Genomic DNA, 19814 nt, shown 5'->3' on the forward strand with positions numbered 1-19814 from the left:
AAAATAATTTGAATTTGGGGGGGGGGGGGGCAGAGTAGGCCCCTTAAGGAAAATAATTATAATATTATTAATTTTTTTTTCGCGTTTACTTCTTTTTAGACCCTTGATGTTTTCACTTTATTATGCTGCGTCCATTAAAATTGAAAAATCGAAAATTAGGGGCAAAGTGGGCCCTCCAAAAAATTTCGGATTTGATATTTTTTATTCTTTACACGTGTGGTATTTGCAAATAACTATAAAACAATTGTAGTTTAATAATATAAAAATCATTTTAATAGTCTGCTGCGATATAACTTTAAAACGTAATTTTATTATCTTTAACTTTCTTAATAAATTATATTTGGACGGATTTTTGCAATAACGTCTTAACTTATAAGGTTAGTTAAGACGTTATTGCAAAAATCCGTCCATTTAATGAACAGTTTTGGTGGTCTATTTTAGCCCTCATTATATAAGAAATTTCGATAAACTTATTATCCGTCCGAATTTATTGGCGTATAGAAAATTTTGAGGGGCCTACTTTGCCCCCATATTTTTTGAAGTTTTGAAAATTTTAAGGGGCCTACTTTGCCCCCAGGGGCCCACTTTGCCCCCTCCACCACTAAATAGTTATGCTTTGAAAATAAAAAAAAATCGATTTTTTTGTATTTCTACACCAGAATACCCCTTGAAGAAAGTATTGTTTTTACAAAAGTTATATTTTGTCTCAGTGTCTACATCACTAAGAAGATTCTAGTTAAATACAAATTGAATTAAAAAATGTATCTAAATAAGAATGTAAACAAAATACTTAAAATAACCCCCGAAATGCAAAGTGGAGTTTAATTTGATGAAGGTTGAATTTAGATTGATGAAATGAAATGAGTTATTGTTGAGTAGATGTTAACAAACTTAAATGTCTTGATCTATAGTCATTACCAATGTCAGGTAACTATCACTTCCTGCATACTAATAGGGACTTTACCAAACGCAGTTTAAAATGGTATAACAAAATGAACTGAAAGTGTCAAGTCCCCATTGAACGTAACCCAACGGCTACTCCATTGGTCTATTGAGGAGCCTGATTACAGAACGTTTTCCTCTTGTGACGCGCGAACTTGTCAATTGGATAATAAGACTGATGGACCGACGACCCATAGTACGTACATTGTATATACTATTACTAGCATTACGATCATGTGGTTAAGAGCAAATCCGTGCCTGGACTTATTTTACTCAATCACCATCTCGTCACGCGCACCTCTATTTTTTTTTTAAATCATTTTTTTTATGCTCCGAGGGCATAGTGTAAGTGAGTGCGATGTATTGCAGCAAAAAAGAGAGAACGATAATTGATAATCTAGGGACGAGGGCAGAGTGCCAGTTTGTTGAGGTCTATCTTCAGTTGCAGTTCAACTATTTTGACATCTGTCACTGAAGCTTGTAGGTGAGGTCACCTGCTAGCTTTTTAACAGATAAAATAACAAATTTTTTTTTTATTTTATCGAAATTTACAATTACAATTTACTTATCGTATTAAAAAAAAAAAAAAATTATTCTCTACCTTAAAATAATTCAAATTAATTTAAAAAATTTTTAAAATTCGAAAACTATAAAATATTAATTACTGCTCGCATTTAATAATTTTTTAAAAAATTATTTACTATATGATAATTAGTAATTAAAAATTATCATTTTTTTAATTTTAAAAATTTCAATTTATTTTAGTTACGTTAATTTAAAATTTTTTAAAATAATTAGCAAAGTTTTTAAACTTGATATCAAAATTATAACCCTGATTAAAAACTCCGATTGAAACCAATTAATTCCGATTGAAAGTTTATCGGATTTCAATCGGAACCAATCGGATTCAATCGGAGTCAATCGGATTCAATCGGAAATCAGCGGTTTCAATCGGAGTTTTTAATCAGGGTAAATCAATACAATAAATGATGTAACGATAGAGTTAATTGTAATTGTTAATCAAAAAATAAAATAAAAAATTAGTCAAAAAAATAATTTGAACAAAAAAAAAAAAGAAAATAAATTTAAAATTATTTCAGAGTTTCGAGTTTATTATTTTTATTTATATCAAAGAGTTCTAGAGAGTGATATCAACATGAAGTTGATTATCTCTCTGGTTTCTCTATTACTAATATCTAGTACTATATCAGCTGAGTCAAATGTAAGTGTAATTAAAAAAAAATAATTAGTAATAAATAGTTAACCGATGTGATAGTGTACGCATTGTTGGATACAGGAAAGAACTAGATCACGAAGAAGTATTGATTTCAATGATGTATTCAAATTACCTGCCTACAGAATGCCTCGAAGTTTTAAGCCGACGAATTATGAATTGGAGATAAAACCGTTTACAATTAATGCTACTTTCCTAGGTAAAGTCAAGATATTTGGCAGCTGGATTAGTGAAGGATCACGAATTAAACTTGATGTAGATCGTGGTTTATATATCACTAACATTTCAATTAAATGTCTCAGTCCAAATAGCACGTGAGTGACTTAACACTGTCTATTTAATTTAATTATTAGCTTATGTGTTAGATCTTTTTTAATTTTAATTATCTGTAAATAATTTTTACTGTTAGTCAATTTGTTATTCTTTGAAATTTTACGAAATTTTGCAAAATCAATCGACATTTTAATTTATTAATTTAAATATACAAGGAATGAGGAATTTTTTGTTGTTGTTTTTTAAAGATTCCAAAATCACTTTTGTAAATGTAATTGAGCATTATTTTGAATTTTTTTTGTTAAAATTTTTTCAAAAATCGAGTGTCATTCGAAGTGTTAATAAATTTTGTTTAAAAATTTTCCCATTGTCTAAATCTATAATTAGCAAACAAAGTCACCACTTGTAAATAAAGAAGAAGAATAAAAACAGATTTATAAAATATGTAATAAAATTTTGGAGTATTTATCAGAATTATTATTTTGTAATTTTTGAATATTTAAATAATATAAAGAATATTAAATTAATAATATTTAGCATAAAACTTTTCAAAAAAAATGGAATACCATATACTTATTTAAAAAAAAAATTTTGAAGTTAAACAATAAAAAATTATTATTAAGGACGTGGGAAAAAAGTTTTATTGTTTGTAAATAAATCAATGGGCGTAAAAGGTTTTAAGTATATTCCCGGGTTGAAATATCTAGCCTCATTGAACCCAAGTAAGCCTCAATCCAACTTTACTGAATAAAAAAAGCATTTTGAGCCTCAAATGATGTTCAAAAAGCCTCATCGAGCCTCAAATAACCTGAGTCAAAAAAGAAATTCTAGTTTAGTCCTCAAAAGCCTCAATTCCTTTGATGTTTTATTTGCCGCCCAGAAAGTAACTCTAGTACTCAAAATCTTCAATGGGAACTATGAGGTCTAAAAGCGAATAATTTATTGATTTTAAATTATAACTGAGATCTCAAAATCATCAACGAATGAAAAGTTATAGTTTGGACTTTGAAAAATTTTAGATAGAAAAAGGGAGGGAGAGAAGACGTCGAATGAGACTTTTGAGGTTCAAATGCGGATAAAATTATTCCTGTATATTTTGAGTATTTTGAGGCACTAATCCAGATTATATTATTCCAGTTTAGTCCTCAAAGTGGTAAAATTGGTCGTACCTACTACTCTGAGAACTAAACTAGGATAACTTTCTATACTGTTGTTAATCTTAAAATTCTAAATCAATCCTCAAAAACCTCATTGAGAACTTTGAGACTTTGAGAAATCCGAATCTGTTTTTTGACGCGGGAATGCTCAAAGAGTCTCGATGAGCCTCAAATAATACTAGTCGAGGCTTCTTGAGGATCATTGAGGCTTTATGAACATCATTTGAGGCTCAAAATACATTTTTTACTCAGTGAGGCTAGATCGAGGCTAGATATTTCGACCTGGGTTTCTTAATTAATAATGATTAATATATATATTTTTATTTTTATTATTGATTTGTTGTCATGAAGGGAAGCGTTTGAAAAGGCTGACATTGCTGAACAGGAACACAATATAAAAAAAGCGGAATTTAATATCGACTTGCAACAATGGTTTACTACCGGACGAAAATGTGAAATTAATATCAATTATACTGGAAATATTTCAATTTCTGAAACCTATGGATTTTTCATGAATTCATACTTGGATACTCTTGCTCAAGCACAGTAAGTCCGTTGACGCTTTTTATTTTTATTTCAAGCGCGTAGGATATTAGCTGATAGGAAATTTACTTAACTTTGCTGACAATTATATAAATCATCATCCATATGAAAAATATTTAAATATGTACTTATGTAATTCGACATTAAATTTTCTTATAAATAAGAAATTAAAAAAAATTTGATTTATTATGATACTGAAGTTAGCCGACGTCCGACAATTTTCGGATTTTTTTAAAAACGATAAATTATAAAAAAAAAATATTTAAAAAAATTGCACCTACACGGAAAGAAAATTATAGCAGCGGTTCCCATAATTTTGTGAAATTTTTTCCTATACCATCATAGGAATTACGACCATAAATTATGGAAGCGGTTCCTATAATTATAGGAATGTTTCCCATAATTATAGGAATAGTTCCTATAATTATGGGAATGATACCCATAACACTATAGGAATGATTCCTATAATTATAGGAATGGTTCCTATAATTTATAGGAATACTTTCTATAATATTATGGGAATCATTCCTATAATTTATGGGAATGGTTCCTATAATTTATGGGAACTATTCCTATAATATTATGGGAATGATTCCCATAATGGAATTGGAATGGTTCCTATACCATTTATGGGAATCATTCCCATAATATTATGGGAATAGTTCCCATACTATTATAGGAACCATTCCTATAACATTATGGGAATGGTTCCCATATTATCATGAAAAAATTATTTTAAAGAAGTGTGGTAATCACTTCTACAATCCACAGAAATATTATTAAACATAAAAACAAAAATTCAAACATTGAAAAAAAAAATCGTATTTGGCAAAAAAACATTAAAATTTTTAACAAGAATTTTTTGTCAGCACAAAACATTCAAGAAAATTTAAATTTTGGGAAATTTCTACACTATTGTGCAAAAAAAAAATTTTATGATATTATAGGGATGGTTCCCATAACATTATGGGAATAGTTCCCATAATATTATAGGAATAGTTCCTATACCAATATGGGAACCATTCCCATAATAGTATGGGAATGATTCCCATAATGGTATGGGAACTATTCTCATACTATTATGGGAATGGTTCCCATAATATATGGGAACCATCCCTATAGTAGTATAGGTTCTATTCCCATACCATTATGGGAACCATTCCCATAAAGCATAGCAAAACTTCCCATAATTTTCTTTCCGTGTATAGTTTTTTAAATTTTTCTACATGTGCATAATTTTAGTTTTTTTATTTTGTAATTTATTTATTTTTAAAAAAAGAATCCAAAAATTTTAAATTGTCTTCTAACTTCAGGATCATGATTTACTAGTAATTTTTTTTTTGACAGTAATGTTCTACATATATCATGATTGATATTTCATTTCATTGTCTAACATACAGAAATAAATAATTTTGTTACGACTTTATTTTGTCATTATTATTTATTTTTTTTTTCAACATATTTTTCTGAAATAAACAATAAAAATTGTTGAGTTTTTTTTTTTTATAAAAAAAGAAATTTATTGATAAAAAATTTAAATTTTTTATGTTGAATTATTAAGTCAATAAAATGATATATATCTCATTTCGTTTGGAATTATTTAACTTATTTATGACTTTGTTTTCAAAAAACTGAACCGAGATTAAAATAACTATTTGTGAATGGTAGATTAGATTTAATTTTAAGAAATACTGCTATCAATGCAATTTTTTATTCAAACGACGTACTGTTGTCAGCACATTTCTCGCAACTCATTTGAGGCTAAATCATGCAAAACAACTATTTCCTTGCATCGACGAGCCAGAATATAAGGCAACATTTTTACTCTCTGTGGTTCGTCCAAAAAATCTACAATGCCGTTCAAATACGCCGCTCATTGCTAGTACAGAAATGTAAGCATATTATTTTATTATAAATTTTAATATTTGTATCAGACTGATTCAAAACACTCGACTATTTTTTTTCTCAAAACCCTGTATTAAATAGTTGCAGGGCGGCGAAATCATATGCCTGTTAAAAAAAGAGCTCTTAATATTTATATTTAGAGGTCGCTCATCGCAATTTTTTATTTCCCATTCAAATAACATGGGAAAAAATTTAAGTTTAGAATTTTATACCTCAGCAGTGGCTCATTGTACAGATAAGCTCTGGATGTGACTTCTCAGAAAATTAAACGCTCTACAAAAAAAGTCTCTTATCATTTTTTGATAAATCCATCTGTTCAAAAGTTATTGGAGCTCGAAGTAAAGTTGGAGATCTTTTTACTTTTCCGGCGAAACTATCAGACATATCAAAAAATGTCAAAGGACCTTTTTTGTAGAAAATTTTATTCCCTACAAATTATTTCTAGATAAGTTTGTTCAAATTCCGCATTGTTTTCTAGTTATTTTCATTTTAACGTTAAGTTCTCAAAATCGATTAGAAGACTATTATTTTTATGAGCATGACATTAAAATGAAAATAACTAGAAAACAATGCGGAATTTGAATAAACTTTATTGAAAATAATTTGTAGGGAATGAAATTATCTCCAAAAAAGGTCCTATGATATTTTTTGATAAGTCTGATAGTTTTGCTGGAAAAGTAAAAAGATCTCAAAATTTACTGTAGATTTGACTTCCAGCTCCAAAAACTTTCGAACAGATGGATTTATTAAAAAATGATAAGTAACTTTTTTTGTAGAGCGTTCAATTCTCTACAAAACTTATTGATGGGCATTACAGTGCAATTTATGGTTCATTAGTTTCAAAAAACAGGAGAAAAAAAAATTTTTTTCCTGTGTTATTCTTATGGGAAATTGAAAAGTGCGATGCGGACAACCTTAATATTAACATTAAGGGCTCATATTTAGAGGCCAATTTTGGCATCTAAACGAAACTTTTGAGCCTGGTTCCGAGAAAAAAAAAATTTTGTTTTTTTTTAAACGCCTTAATGTATATATAAATCAATAAAATAATTTTTTTTAGACCAGACGAACCGAATTTTATGCGAGATAACTTTGAAAAAACTCCAGAAATGTCAACATATCAATTAGCATTTATGATTTCTGACTTCGAAAGTATGTCACCAAGCAGATCTGTTAATCCAATTGAAGGTCGCGGTCCATTAGAAATAAAAGTTTGGGGCAGAAAAGAATATTTATCGACTTTATCAAAAGTACCAAATAAAATAGTTACAATAATAAATTATTTACAAAATTACTTTAATATTTCCATTGGTCTCTCGAAATTGGATCTCGTTGCTATGCCAATGTACACGGCTTCCAAAGCCTCCGACAGTTGGGGCCTGATGTTTTTCAAGTGAGCACGTAAACTATTTTTTCATTTATCAGTAGATATAAATTTAAAAAAAAATAAAACAAAACATTCTTCAATAAAAATTTTTTAAATAACTATAAATAAATCTTGACTGTTTCTGTTGAGTCTCTGTTAAAAAATGAGCTGATAATTTTCTTTTTCGCAGAGAAAGTGAATTAAGTAGCCCATTAGTTTGGAATACTGCATATGAGTTAATTTATCAATGGATTGGACAACGAATTACTCCTTTCCGCTGGACTGACGCACAAGTTAACAAAGCATTGAATTCATTTTTAGCATCTAAAACAACAGTTGATGTAAATAGAATTTTTAAGATAGTAACCCGTATGAAAAAACAATATATGGTTTAAATATATAAAATCATATATGTTTGCAACAAAAAAATATATGATATATTATACTGTATATTATAAAAAATCATGTAGAGATTTTGGCCGATTTAATATAAAATTATATACAGTAGTAAATATATGTATTCCATATATGTAACTTATATGTTTTTTATATTAAGCTATATATACATTTACATTTACCTTATAATATATTGTATTGATATATTTCCTTTTATATTCAAAAAATATATAATTTTTATATGAAATGAAATATATGGTAGCATATAATTTATATTATATATGGCACCATATATTTTCTTTGTTATATTTAAGCATATATTTTATTCGGTGTATGTATATGTATATGGGTATATATATTCGCATCAAATTAACTAATTTTGAAAATTTTAACTGCAATTTAAAGAGTATATTAAAATTTAGATCTAATTTAATTGGAATTGATCATACGAATAAGAAACTTTTTTTTTCCATACACAATATAAATATATGTTTTTATATATGATCAGAATATATTTTTCGTATATGATAGAAATATATATTTTTATGTATGATAAAAATATAGTTTTCGTATATGACAAGAATATATATTTTCATATATGATAAAAATATATTTTTTGTATATGATTGACATATATATTTTATATATGCTAAACATATACGGACTCGTATATGATGAATATTATAGTTTTTAATATAAAAAAAATATATCAGAAAATATAGTTAAATTGACCACATATATTTTCTGATATTTATCATATATTTTGACCATATATGTTATTTTCATACGGGAAATAAGAAAAAAAAAATTAATAAATAAATTTAATAAATTTAATTAAATAGATTGATCCTCATGAAATGGAAGGAAAATGGCCAATGACACTTTTATATTCTCTTTATTATGAATTCGGTAAAACATTGCCGTTTTCTCGTGTAGCTGGCATAAGACACGAAGCAACTTCTTCTAAAAGTAAGATACAAAAAAACAATAACAATAGCAATAATAATAATAATAATAATAAAAAATAAACATTAAAAGTTAACGATATTGTCAAGGTCTTGACCAGTAAGTCATATGATTAGAATTGTAAGCGAAGGTTATATATTTAATGAATTTTATCTACATCTTTATTGTCTACATATACGTACACCTCACCGATCATTTTTATGCATACATAAACCAAGTTAATGCGTAAAATAACAACTCATGATTTAAAGTTCGTGATTTATCTTGCATTTCATAACTTTCTTATTTATTAATTATTATTTACAGTTGAGCTGGTATTCCGTATGTTTAATTATACACTTGGAGAAGAAATTTTTCGTCAAGGAGTTCAAAAGTTTGTTCATGAACCAGCCAAAAAGTAATCAGTTTTTTTTTTTTATATTAATCACAATGAAATGATTAATTTATAGGAAGTAGACAGTAATTCAAAAAAAAGTTTGGTAAATCCAAAAGTGCACGACTCTTAATGTTCATTTGCAAAAAAAAGAAAAATGTACGATAAAAGTTTCAAGGACAATTTTTTTTTTCCTCTCTATTACACTAGAAATTCAAATTTCGCTCCGAAAAATAGTCAGATGTATTTTTTCGCGCAGGCGCGACTGGTGTGCCGAAAGTATATGTAAAGAACATATATAGATATACAAAATTAGTTAAGTTCTTTTTATTAATTATAATTAAACGGGGCCGAATTTGATGGCCAATTTATGACACACTTCTTCTTCGGCCCTAAAATAATCTTTTTAAAAAAAAAGTGATTCAAATAATGGATTTTTTCTCGAGTTTTTGTGTTTACGGGTTACGGACACATTTTCTACTGCTTGACGGGAAAATTTTTTTTTACATTTTGATGTTTTTTTAGTTATTTAATGCATCAAATTGGTCTTTATAAGTAATAAAATTAATCCTTTTTAAATTCTCTATCCGATGATGTGTAACTTGGTTAAGCTCCGTGGACTAACAAGAATAAAACAGTAAAAACAATAGCGAAAAAGAGGCAAACTGAATTTTTCGATCGTAACCCTGATTAAACAACTGAATTCGACCGAATTAAAAATTTTAATTCTATAATATTCTGTCGAATTCTGCAAAACAGAATTCAACTGAATTGAAAATTTGAATTTGAATTAAACTGAATAAAACCGATTAAAAAATTTCAAATTCGTTTTAATTCAGTTTAATTCGGACTCAGAACCAGAAATTGGAGAATTATTTTCGAATTAATCAGAATTAAACCGAATAGAATTATTTAAATTCGTTTTAATTTGGACAAATTCTGGTTTTCCTGCCGAATTAGACAGAATTCATTTTTAGGTTAGATACCGAATTAACAGAATTTATCTGAATTAAATAGAATTAAAAATTCAATTCTGTTGAATTCGATCGAATTCAGTTGTTTAATCAGGGATCAGAGTGTATTTTACGATCGAAAATTTTTTTTTTAATTACTGTCCGACTCCCTATCAATTTATCATTTTATTTAGCTGATCTGGACATGATTTTAAATTAAGATATTAATCACAATAAATTACCGTTTGATATTTAACAAGAATATTGACTATTAAAAAAACTATTTTTTTTTTTTATAAATAAAATAGCCGTAGTTTTTATGCTCATGACATATTCACTCAATTGGATAAAGTGAGGGTCAAAAATAATTTAACCCTACCTAATGACCTGACAATCAGTAGTATCGCAGCACCTTGGATAACCAGAGACCGTGTGCCAGTGGTAACGGTAATTCGCGATTATGAAACCGGAAACATCACCTTCACACAAGTAAGTATCGTTATGATACACTATAGTTTTCAAGGCAACCACGACAATTTTCTTCACTCTATTGTTATTTAACAACTTAAAACATCAATTTAACAATTTAATAATTAATTCATTTTTAATTATTTATTTATTAATTTTTTTTTATCAAAGAATGTTTTTCTTCGTGAAACACCGCCGGCATCAAATGAAAAAATGTCTTATTTATGGGACATACCAATTATTATGGTATCACAAGAAAATATTAGCTTTGCAAAGCTTCAACCAAATTATTGGCTGACTAAAAGTGATAACTCAATCACTATGACGGATATAGCTTCTAAAGAAAATTTTGTTATCGTTAATCCAGAAGAAATAGGTGATATAATATTTATGAAATTTATATTTTATAAAAATATTCACCGGTCAAAAATTTGATCTGTTTCAAAATAAATGATAAATTCAAATAGTTTTTATTCAATAAAGGCTTTTAGATGGTATTTATTTTACATAGGAATTTAATCGGTTTTCGTCCGTACCATTCCCTATGCGGGCCAATGTCAGACTTGTTTGCGTATTATAATTAGTCTGGTTTTAATCGCTTTTAGGTTAGAAACAGACTTTTTTGTTATAATTATTAGAATGTGTTTATAGGTTTTTAGGACAAAAAGAGACTTTTTTATACTATAATTTTCAGTCTACACGGAGAAAAAAAACAGGTAATTTTCCTATGTTACATAGTAATATTTCGTTCGTCTGCATAGGAATTTTTACTATGCTAACATAGAAAAATTTATTATGTAGCATAGGGAAATTTACTATGTTAACATAGGAAAATTCCTATGTAATATAGGAAAAATTACTGAGCTAAGATAGAAACAATTCCTATGCTGACGAAGAAATTTTCCCTATATTAACATAGGAATTTTTCCTATGTATTATAGGAAAAGTTCCTATACATAGTATTGTTTTCTATACTTCCATAGGGAATTTCCCCATGTTAACATAGAAAAAATTCCTATGCTGACGGAGAAATTTTCCCTATATTAACATAGAAACTTTTCCTATGTATTATAGGAAAAGTTCCTATACATAGTATTGTTTTCTATACTTCCATAGGGAATTTCCCCATGTTAACATAGAAAAAATTCCTATGATATATAGGAAAAATTACTGAGCTAAGATAGAAACAATTCCTATGCTGACGAAGAAATTTTCCCTATATTAACATAGGAATTTTTCCTATAATACATAGGAATTTTTCCTATGTATTATAGGAAAAGTTCCTATACATAGTATTGTTTTCTATATTTCCATAGGGAATTTCCCCATGCTAACATAGAAAAAATTCCTATGATATATAGGAAAAATTAGTGAGCTAAGATAGAAACAATTCCTATGCTGACGAAGAAACTTTCCCTATATTAACATAGGAATTTTTCCTATGTACTATAGGAAAAGTTCCTATACATAGTATTGTTTTTTATATTTCCATAGGGAATTTCCCCATGTTAGCATAGAAAAAATTCCTATGATATATAGGAAAAATTGCTGTGCTAAGATAGAAACAATTTCTATGCTGACGAAGAAATTTTCCCTATATTAACATAGGAACTTTTCCTATGTATTATAGGAAAAGTTCCTATACATAATATTGTTTTCTATATTTCCATAGGGAATTTCCCCATGTTAACATAGAAAAAATTCCTATGCTGACGAAGAAATTTTCCTTACATTAACATAGGAACTTTTCCTATGTATTATAGGAAAAGTTCCTATACATAGTATTGTTTTTTATATTTCCATAGGGAATTTCCCCATGTTAGCATAGAAAAAATTCCTATGATATATAGGAAAAATTACTGTGCTAAGATAGAAACAATTTCTATGCTGACAGGATCCCCCTATATTAACATAGGAACTTTTCCTATGTTTTCAGGAAAAGTTCCTATACATAGTTTAAAAAATTTCCCTATGTTGACATATGAAAAATCCCTATGTCCACATAGTAATAGTTACTATGCCAACATAGGAAAAAAACCTGTTCTTTTCTCCGTAAAAGTATAATTTAAGTCGCTTTTAGATCAAAAACAGAATTTTTTACAACTATAAATAATAATAATCTAGATTTATAATTTCCTTTGAATTTTCTTGATATTTGAAACATGCCAATGCGCTTTCGTAATAAGATGTCACAAGAATTTTGATGGTTTCTAATGCCAAAATATTTTACGATTTTGTCCAGTAAATCAGAAAAATTACTTAACATTTTAAGAGTAATTTTATTACTTTTATTCAATTTTATAAATATTCAGTCAAGACAACTAAAATTTTTCAAAGTTCAAGAGTTAATCTAGTTTTGTCTGCCCGTAACGCAATTAATTTTTAAACCAAGATTGAAAACAGCGTTCGAATACAAACCAATTAGTCCAAATGCAGTCCAGTTTGACTAAAATCAGATCAAATTTTCCGACCCGGGTTTATGTGAAAATAATTGAATTATTTAACCGATTATTTAACAGGAATGTTCCCGGTTAATTATGATCCGTGCAATTGGTATATGTTGGGTGAATTTCTTCAAGGACCAATGCGTGAAACAATTCCAGTATTAACTCGTGCAAAACTATTACATGATGCCTGGAATATGGCGTATGCTGGTAACATATGCTTTGAAGTGGCGCTTAATATGACCCTATTTTTAAAAAACGAAACTAGTCATGTAGTGTGGGAACCATTTTTCACTATGATTGATCACGTTGGAAGAAAAATTCAAGAATCAGAAAATGTTGCAACTAATTTCGAAGTAAAAACAATTATAGTTATAAAATAAATTTTTTTTAATAGTAGATAAGCATAATAAGTATGCAAATAACTGTTAATGAATTTACAATTATTTTAATTATATAATCGATTATATCAGGCGTACATCTTTAGTCTCCTTGAGCCATTATACAAGAATCAACTTGGTGAGACGCCAAATCCTAATGAGCCATCATGGAAAACTCATATGAGAGGACTAGCTAAGAATTTCTTGTGTCGTGCTGGTTATCGTCCTTGTGTTGAAGAGGCTAAAGAACAATACAAAAAATGGATGAAAGATGACGAACCTGATGAAGGAAACCCGTAAGTTATTTGTATTTTTTTTTTATGCATAATGACATCATAGTTTCTTTGAATATAATATAAACTGAATATTTATTGATAATATTAAAAAATTAAATACACGGAAAGAAAATTATGGCAGCGGTTCCCATAATTTTGTGAAATTTTTTCCTATACCATCATAGGAATTACGGACATAAATTATGGGAGCGGTTCCTATAATTATAGGAATGATTCCCATAATTATAGGAATAGTTCCTATAATTATGGGAATGACACCCATCACACTATAGGAATGGTTCCTATAATTATAGGAATGGTTCCTATAATTTATAGGAATACTTTCTATAATATTATGGGAATCATTCCTATAATTTATTGGAATGGTTCCCATAATTTATAGGAACCATTCCCATAAATTATAGGAACCATTCCCATAATATTATGGGAATGGTTCCTATAATAGTATGGGAACTATTTCCATAATATTATGGGAATGATTCCCATAATGCAATTGGAATGGTTCCTATACCATTATGGGAATCATTCCCATAACATTATGGGAATAGTTCCCATACTATTATAGGAACCATTCCTATAATATTATGGGAATGGTTCCCATATTATCATGAAAAAATAAATTTAAAGAAGTGTGGTAATGACTTCTACAATACACAGAAATATTATTAAACATAAAAACAAAAATTCAAACATTGAAAAAAAAATCGTACTTGGCAAAAAAACATTAAAATTTTTAATAAGAATTTTTTGTCAGCACAAAACATTCAAGAAAATTTAAATTTTGGGAAATTTCTACACTATTGTGCAAAAAAAAAATCTTATGATATTATAGGGATGGTTCTCATAACATTATGGGAATAGTTCCCATAATATTATAGGAATAGTTCCTATACTAATATGGGAACCATTCCCATAATAGTATGGGAATGGTTCCCATAATGGTATGGGAACTATTCTCATACTATTATGGGGATGGTTTCCATAATATATGGGAACAATTCCTATAGTAGTATAGGTACTATTCCCATACCATTATGGAAACCATTCCCATAATGCATAGGAAAACTTCCCATAATTTTCTTTCCGTGTAGTGCGATAAAAAATTGTTGTTAAAATTTAATTTTCACATCAGCTGCCTACACAGAAAAAAAGGATTTCTTGGCGCAAAAAATTTTTTCTTGTTCTAAGAAAATTTTTACTTGACCCAAGGATTTTTTTGTATTATAAAGTGAAAACAAAACTTTTCTTGGGGTAAGATAAAATTTTCTTGGAACAAGAAAAAAATTTTTTAGGCGAGAAAAAAATTCTTGAGCCAAGAAAAATTTTTTTCTTCAATTCATAATACAAAATATTTCTTGCGCCAAGAAATTATTTTTTTCTGTGTAGGAACTGCAAGTTTCAGTGCCTGTGTTGCCAATCAAAATAAACCAATTTCAGACCAATGCGATTTAGTAGACAGAAAATAATAAGTTTCTTCCCTAGAGAAAAAATATCATTAGTTTTTGCCCGCTAAATTAGTTTCTGACTTTGTTTCATCCCTGTTGTAATCGCATTAATTCTTATCATTTGTTTTCTCACAAGAGAAAATTACGACTTCTTTCCCGCTAAACAGGGTACGAAGTTAAACTTTTCGCGTAGGTGTGATGATTAATACATTACACACCATGGAAGAAAAGTAGCATACTGTTTTTCACCAAATCTGTACCCAAAAGTTTATATTTATGTCTCTGTTTGACGACAGAATGGCGCTTGCGCTAATTTTTATTATTTTTTTTTCTCAACAAAGAAAAGTACGATTTTCTTCCCGCTAAATAGAGGATAAATTTAAACTTACGATACAGGTAGGGTAAGAGCACCAGTACGCAGCCTCTAATCGGTAGTCAGCCGATCATATACATTAACATTGGCTCGAGACATATATTATATATAGATATAATTTAACATAAAGTCGCTGGCTAATGGTTTGGGGCTGGGTACTGGTGCTCTTACCCTCCATGGTGAAATAATAATTAATGTCATCCCTTGCGGATCCGAATTACGGTAAACTACCGTATTTTACTGCAAATTTACGGCATTTTTATCGTAATAAGTGAAATCCCTAGCGGATCCGAATTACGGTAAATACATTGATTTATCGTAATTTACCGTAAATTACGGTAATCTACGGCAAATTACGGCAATCTACGGCAAATTACGGTAAATTGCCGTAATTTACGGTAATTCTGCTAGGCGCCGTAAAATTACGGTAAATTACAGCAATTCGCCGTAATTTGCCGTAAATTACCGTAATTTACGGTAATTCTGCTAGGCACCGAAAATTACAGTAAATCACTGTATTTACCGTAATTTGGATCCGCTAGGGATACTTCACTTTATGGTAAAAATACCGTAAATTTGCGGTAAATTGCCGCACTCTTACTGAAAAATACCGCAGTTTTACCTAAAATACCGCAGGATTATCGCAAATTTGCGGCAAATATACTTTAGCCGTAAATTACCACGAAATACCTTTAATTACCGCATTCGACCGTAATTTTTCCGATGGCCGTAACTCGGATCCGCCTGGGATTCTAATAACCAACCAAACTAATAAATATCTAGAAAATTAATAAAAAAGTAATATGAGTTTCTTAAGGTAGTTCTTTCCCTACAGTCCAGTCAAAAAGTTTGGGATCACTACCCATGTATCGTGTACCTGCGGAGCTAACGTTATAGTTTATATTTTTTTGACTGGACTGTACTACTAATACTACTGTATTCCCTATTCAAATACGCTCATACTATGATACATAAATCTATGGTAAATAAATCATTACATTTTCTTGATAACTATTAATGAAACATATATAATTATTTATCCCCTAATATTATTCCCGATATGTTATCATATGAATTTAGCCGTTTTGTATTTTCGCGCTTTCTACCCGTTGCAACATTGCGGCTTCATTTACTCGCGACTGTTTCTCCGATCCTCTCCACTAAAACTAACCCTCGAAATGGTGTAAAAGCGGAGTAAATTGCGTCCGCTTGGAGTATTAACTTTAACGATTATAAAACACAAAAAAATGTCAGTTCTTTATGAAAATTAATAAAAAATATCATTTATTAACAACTATAGTGATCGAGTAAGTAAAAATATTCACAAAGTAAAATATTTTAACACCGGTAAAGAATATTTACACCGGTAACGGCGTTATTTTAACACCGGTCTAGAATATTTACACCGGTGGCGGCGTTATTTTAACACCGGTACAGAATATTTACACCGGTGGCGGCGTTATTTTCACACCGCTTTCGGGGGTAAATTTAACACCGATAATTTTAACACCTACACCGCTTGGACTTACCCCGGTGATTTTTTACAGTGTAAGTAATGTCAGCTTTACTGCACTCACCTTCGGTTCGGGCAGTAAACTAGACCCCATCTAAATCATATTGTTTCATTTCGTGCCACGCAATATATTATTTTTTTCAATTAAAAATGTTTTGTAGCTACGGTAAAAAAAAAATCGGTCTGTCAGTTGACCCTGCGGGCCAGCCCCAAAACTTCCCGCTGTTTTCGAGCTCGTTGAGCTCGACGTGTTTTATCAAGTTCTAAAGCTGATCAAATTTTGAAATCGATTTATCGAGTCGTTTTTGAGAAATTTCGAAAAAACCAAGGAAAAAATTTTTTTTGAATTCTTTCGTCAACGGTTTCTCTTGAACGAATGAACCGATTTTGATGGTTGAGGTGGCATTCGACGCGGCTTATAGAGTTTTAGAGCTGATTAGATTTTGGAATAAATCCATCGAGCAAATTAAAAGTTATCCAACTAAAACATTTTCGAAAAAATTTTATTTTTGAAATATCTCTGAACGCACCCTACCGATTAAGTTCAAATTTTTACGGCTTCAAGACATTAACAAGCCGCGTCGAATGACACCTCAACGATCAAAATCGGTTCATCCGTTCAAGAGTTATGAATATTTACATACATACATACGTACGTACGTACACACATACATACACTCGGACATCATCGTGAAATTAGTCAGGATAGCTTCCTAGGACCTCGAAACGTCGACATCTGATGGAAATTCGATTTTCGTAAATCGGACCGAAACCAATAACTTCCCGAATTTTAGAAAATTTACAATTTTCTTAGCGGGAAGTTAAAAAGAAAATTAATTTAATTCACAATATTTGAGTACTGTTCAACTGATCTTATTAATATAAATTATTAATTAATTATAATGATTTTAAGCTTATAAAAAAAAAATTCTTTACAATTACCGATAAATAGCCTGATTTTTATATAGTAGTTAATTACTTATTGATTACCTTTGATTCTTTCACTAAATAATTTATTGAATTATTAATAATTCATCTTTTTTTTTGTTAATTTTTTTCAAAGAAAAAATCTTTTTTTTTAGAGTCGCCAATGAATTTATTTGTCCAGTCTTCCGATGGGGTACAATGGAAGAATGGGAATTCGGTCTTCAAAGAGTAATTAATTTCCCTCAGAAAACAATAGAAAGAAAACAAAGTGAAAGAACATATTTATTGAAAACTCTAGCCGGTTGTCCCGTTGATAAAAAGAAAATTGAAAGGTATAATTAAAATATAAATCTCATTGTAAAATTTAATAACTTTTTCAAAAATAATAATTGATATTTTTGATTTAATAAAATAAATTAATAATTAATTTTTCAGATTATTAAATGTTACAATTTTAAATGAAAATTCAAATTTCACGGATTCAGATATTCAATTAATTTACAGTACTCTAACAGGAAGCGCTACTGGTTACTTTGCATTGTTTGATTTTCTAGTAGATCACTGGAATTTAATGAAACAAAGATTTGAAACTAAAGAGCATTTATGGAATGGAATAATTAATTCAGCCACCTCGTCATTTAGTACTCAAGAAGGCTATGATATGGTATCACAATTGTATAAAGATCGTCAAAGAGAAGCCGATCCGGCTGAAGCAATAATTAAAAAAGTTATGGGAGATTTAGAAGAAGAATTGAAATGGAGTAAAAGCAATCTTCCTGTAATAGAAGGCTGGTTAAACAATCATCTTAAACAACGACCATCGTCACTTATGTCTTCTGAACGTCAAACAACTGCAATGGACAGTAGTAGTATCACTCCATTTGCTGGATAGATTCCAACTTGTACAATATAATATTTTTTATCCAGTCATAAATTTTAAAATATTTTTTTTTAGCAAAAAAAAAAAAACAAAACAATTTAATAGAAAAAAAAAATTTATTAATCATATTTATATATTTTATTTATATAAATGTAATGTAAGAATTAATTACTCTTTAATTGTATTATTCTTGTAAAACATTTTATTGTATAATAAACTTTTCTTATGTTAATTTTGATTTTAAAAAGAAATTTTGACTATCAGAGTGTCATACTTTCATCCTAAAAACATTTCTGGACATGTACTGGATCTATTATACGACAACTTTAACAAAATGCTTGATCTAAGAAGAGAGGCGGAGATTTAAGAAAGGACTTAAATAATGGATCTACCAAAATTAACAAAATTAGAATCAATAATTGCAAACAATAATCAACAGACCGGACAATTGCTGAATGGGTCTGTTGATTAATTTGGTAATATGTTCAGAATCGCCGTTGTTAAAACTGTACTCTTGAAGGTTTCGCCGGAAAACATTTCGGTAATATTTCTATTAGAGCCGTTTCATATCTTCGCCGCTATTGATTTTGGTACGTTTACAATTATTGATTCTAATTTTGTTAATTTTGGTAGATCCATCCCGATGAAAAAAGATTTTATACAATTATATATAGACTATATATAATTATATATAGGCTATATATAATTATACATAGACCATAGATAAATTGGATAGAAAAAATGGCCCGATCCAATTGTATGCAATCTGTATAGAAATTGTATACAATTCTATATATTGCAATTATATAGAATTGTACATAATTATATAGAATTTTATACAATTTGTATAAAATTGTATATAATTATATAGACTTGAATACATTGTATTGATTTTTCTACAGTTGTATACAATTGGATCGGGCCATTTTTTGTATATAATTTTATACAATTGTATAAAATCTTTTTTCATCGGGATTGCT

At 28.9% G+C, this 19814-nt stretch overlaps 1 protein-coding gene across 2 annotated transcripts; it reads left to right on the plus strand.

Moving 5' to 3' along the window:
• The first annotated feature begins 1268 nt into the window (after window positions 1–1268).
• LOC130672519 (aminopeptidase N) lies at window positions 1269–19066 on the plus strand. 2 transcript variants are annotated; one of them, XM_057477174.1, is made up of 15 exons: window positions 1269–1426; window positions 2043–2164; window positions 2219–2490; window positions 3958–4152; window positions 5886–6041; window positions 7115–7447; window positions 7611–7761; window positions 8659–8785; window positions 9089–9179; window positions 10417–10597; window positions 10748–10952; window positions 13096–13376; window positions 13494–13696; window positions 18110–18286; window positions 18390–19066. In XM_057477174.1, exons 2-15 carry the CDS (start codon window positions 2099–2101, stop codon window positions 18844–18846), a joined length of 2895 nt encoding a protein of 964 aa, XP_057333157.1. In that variant the 5' UTR covers window positions 1269–1426; window positions 2043–2098; the 3' UTR covers window positions 18847–19066. The 2 variants fall into 2 exon arrangements, with proteins under 2 accessions (XP_057333157.1, XP_057333158.1); XM_057477175.1 differs by having other exon boundaries at window positions 2240–2490.
• The last annotated feature ends 748 nt before the right edge of the window (window positions 19067–19814 follow it).

The sequence above is a fragment of the Microplitis mediator genome, chromosome 7, assembly GCF_029852145.1.
Source record: "Microplitis mediator isolate UGA2020A chromosome 7, iyMicMedi2.1, whole genome shotgun sequence".
Taxonomy (NCBI): domain Eukaryota; kingdom Metazoa; phylum Arthropoda; class Insecta; order Hymenoptera; family Braconidae; genus Microplitis; species Microplitis mediator.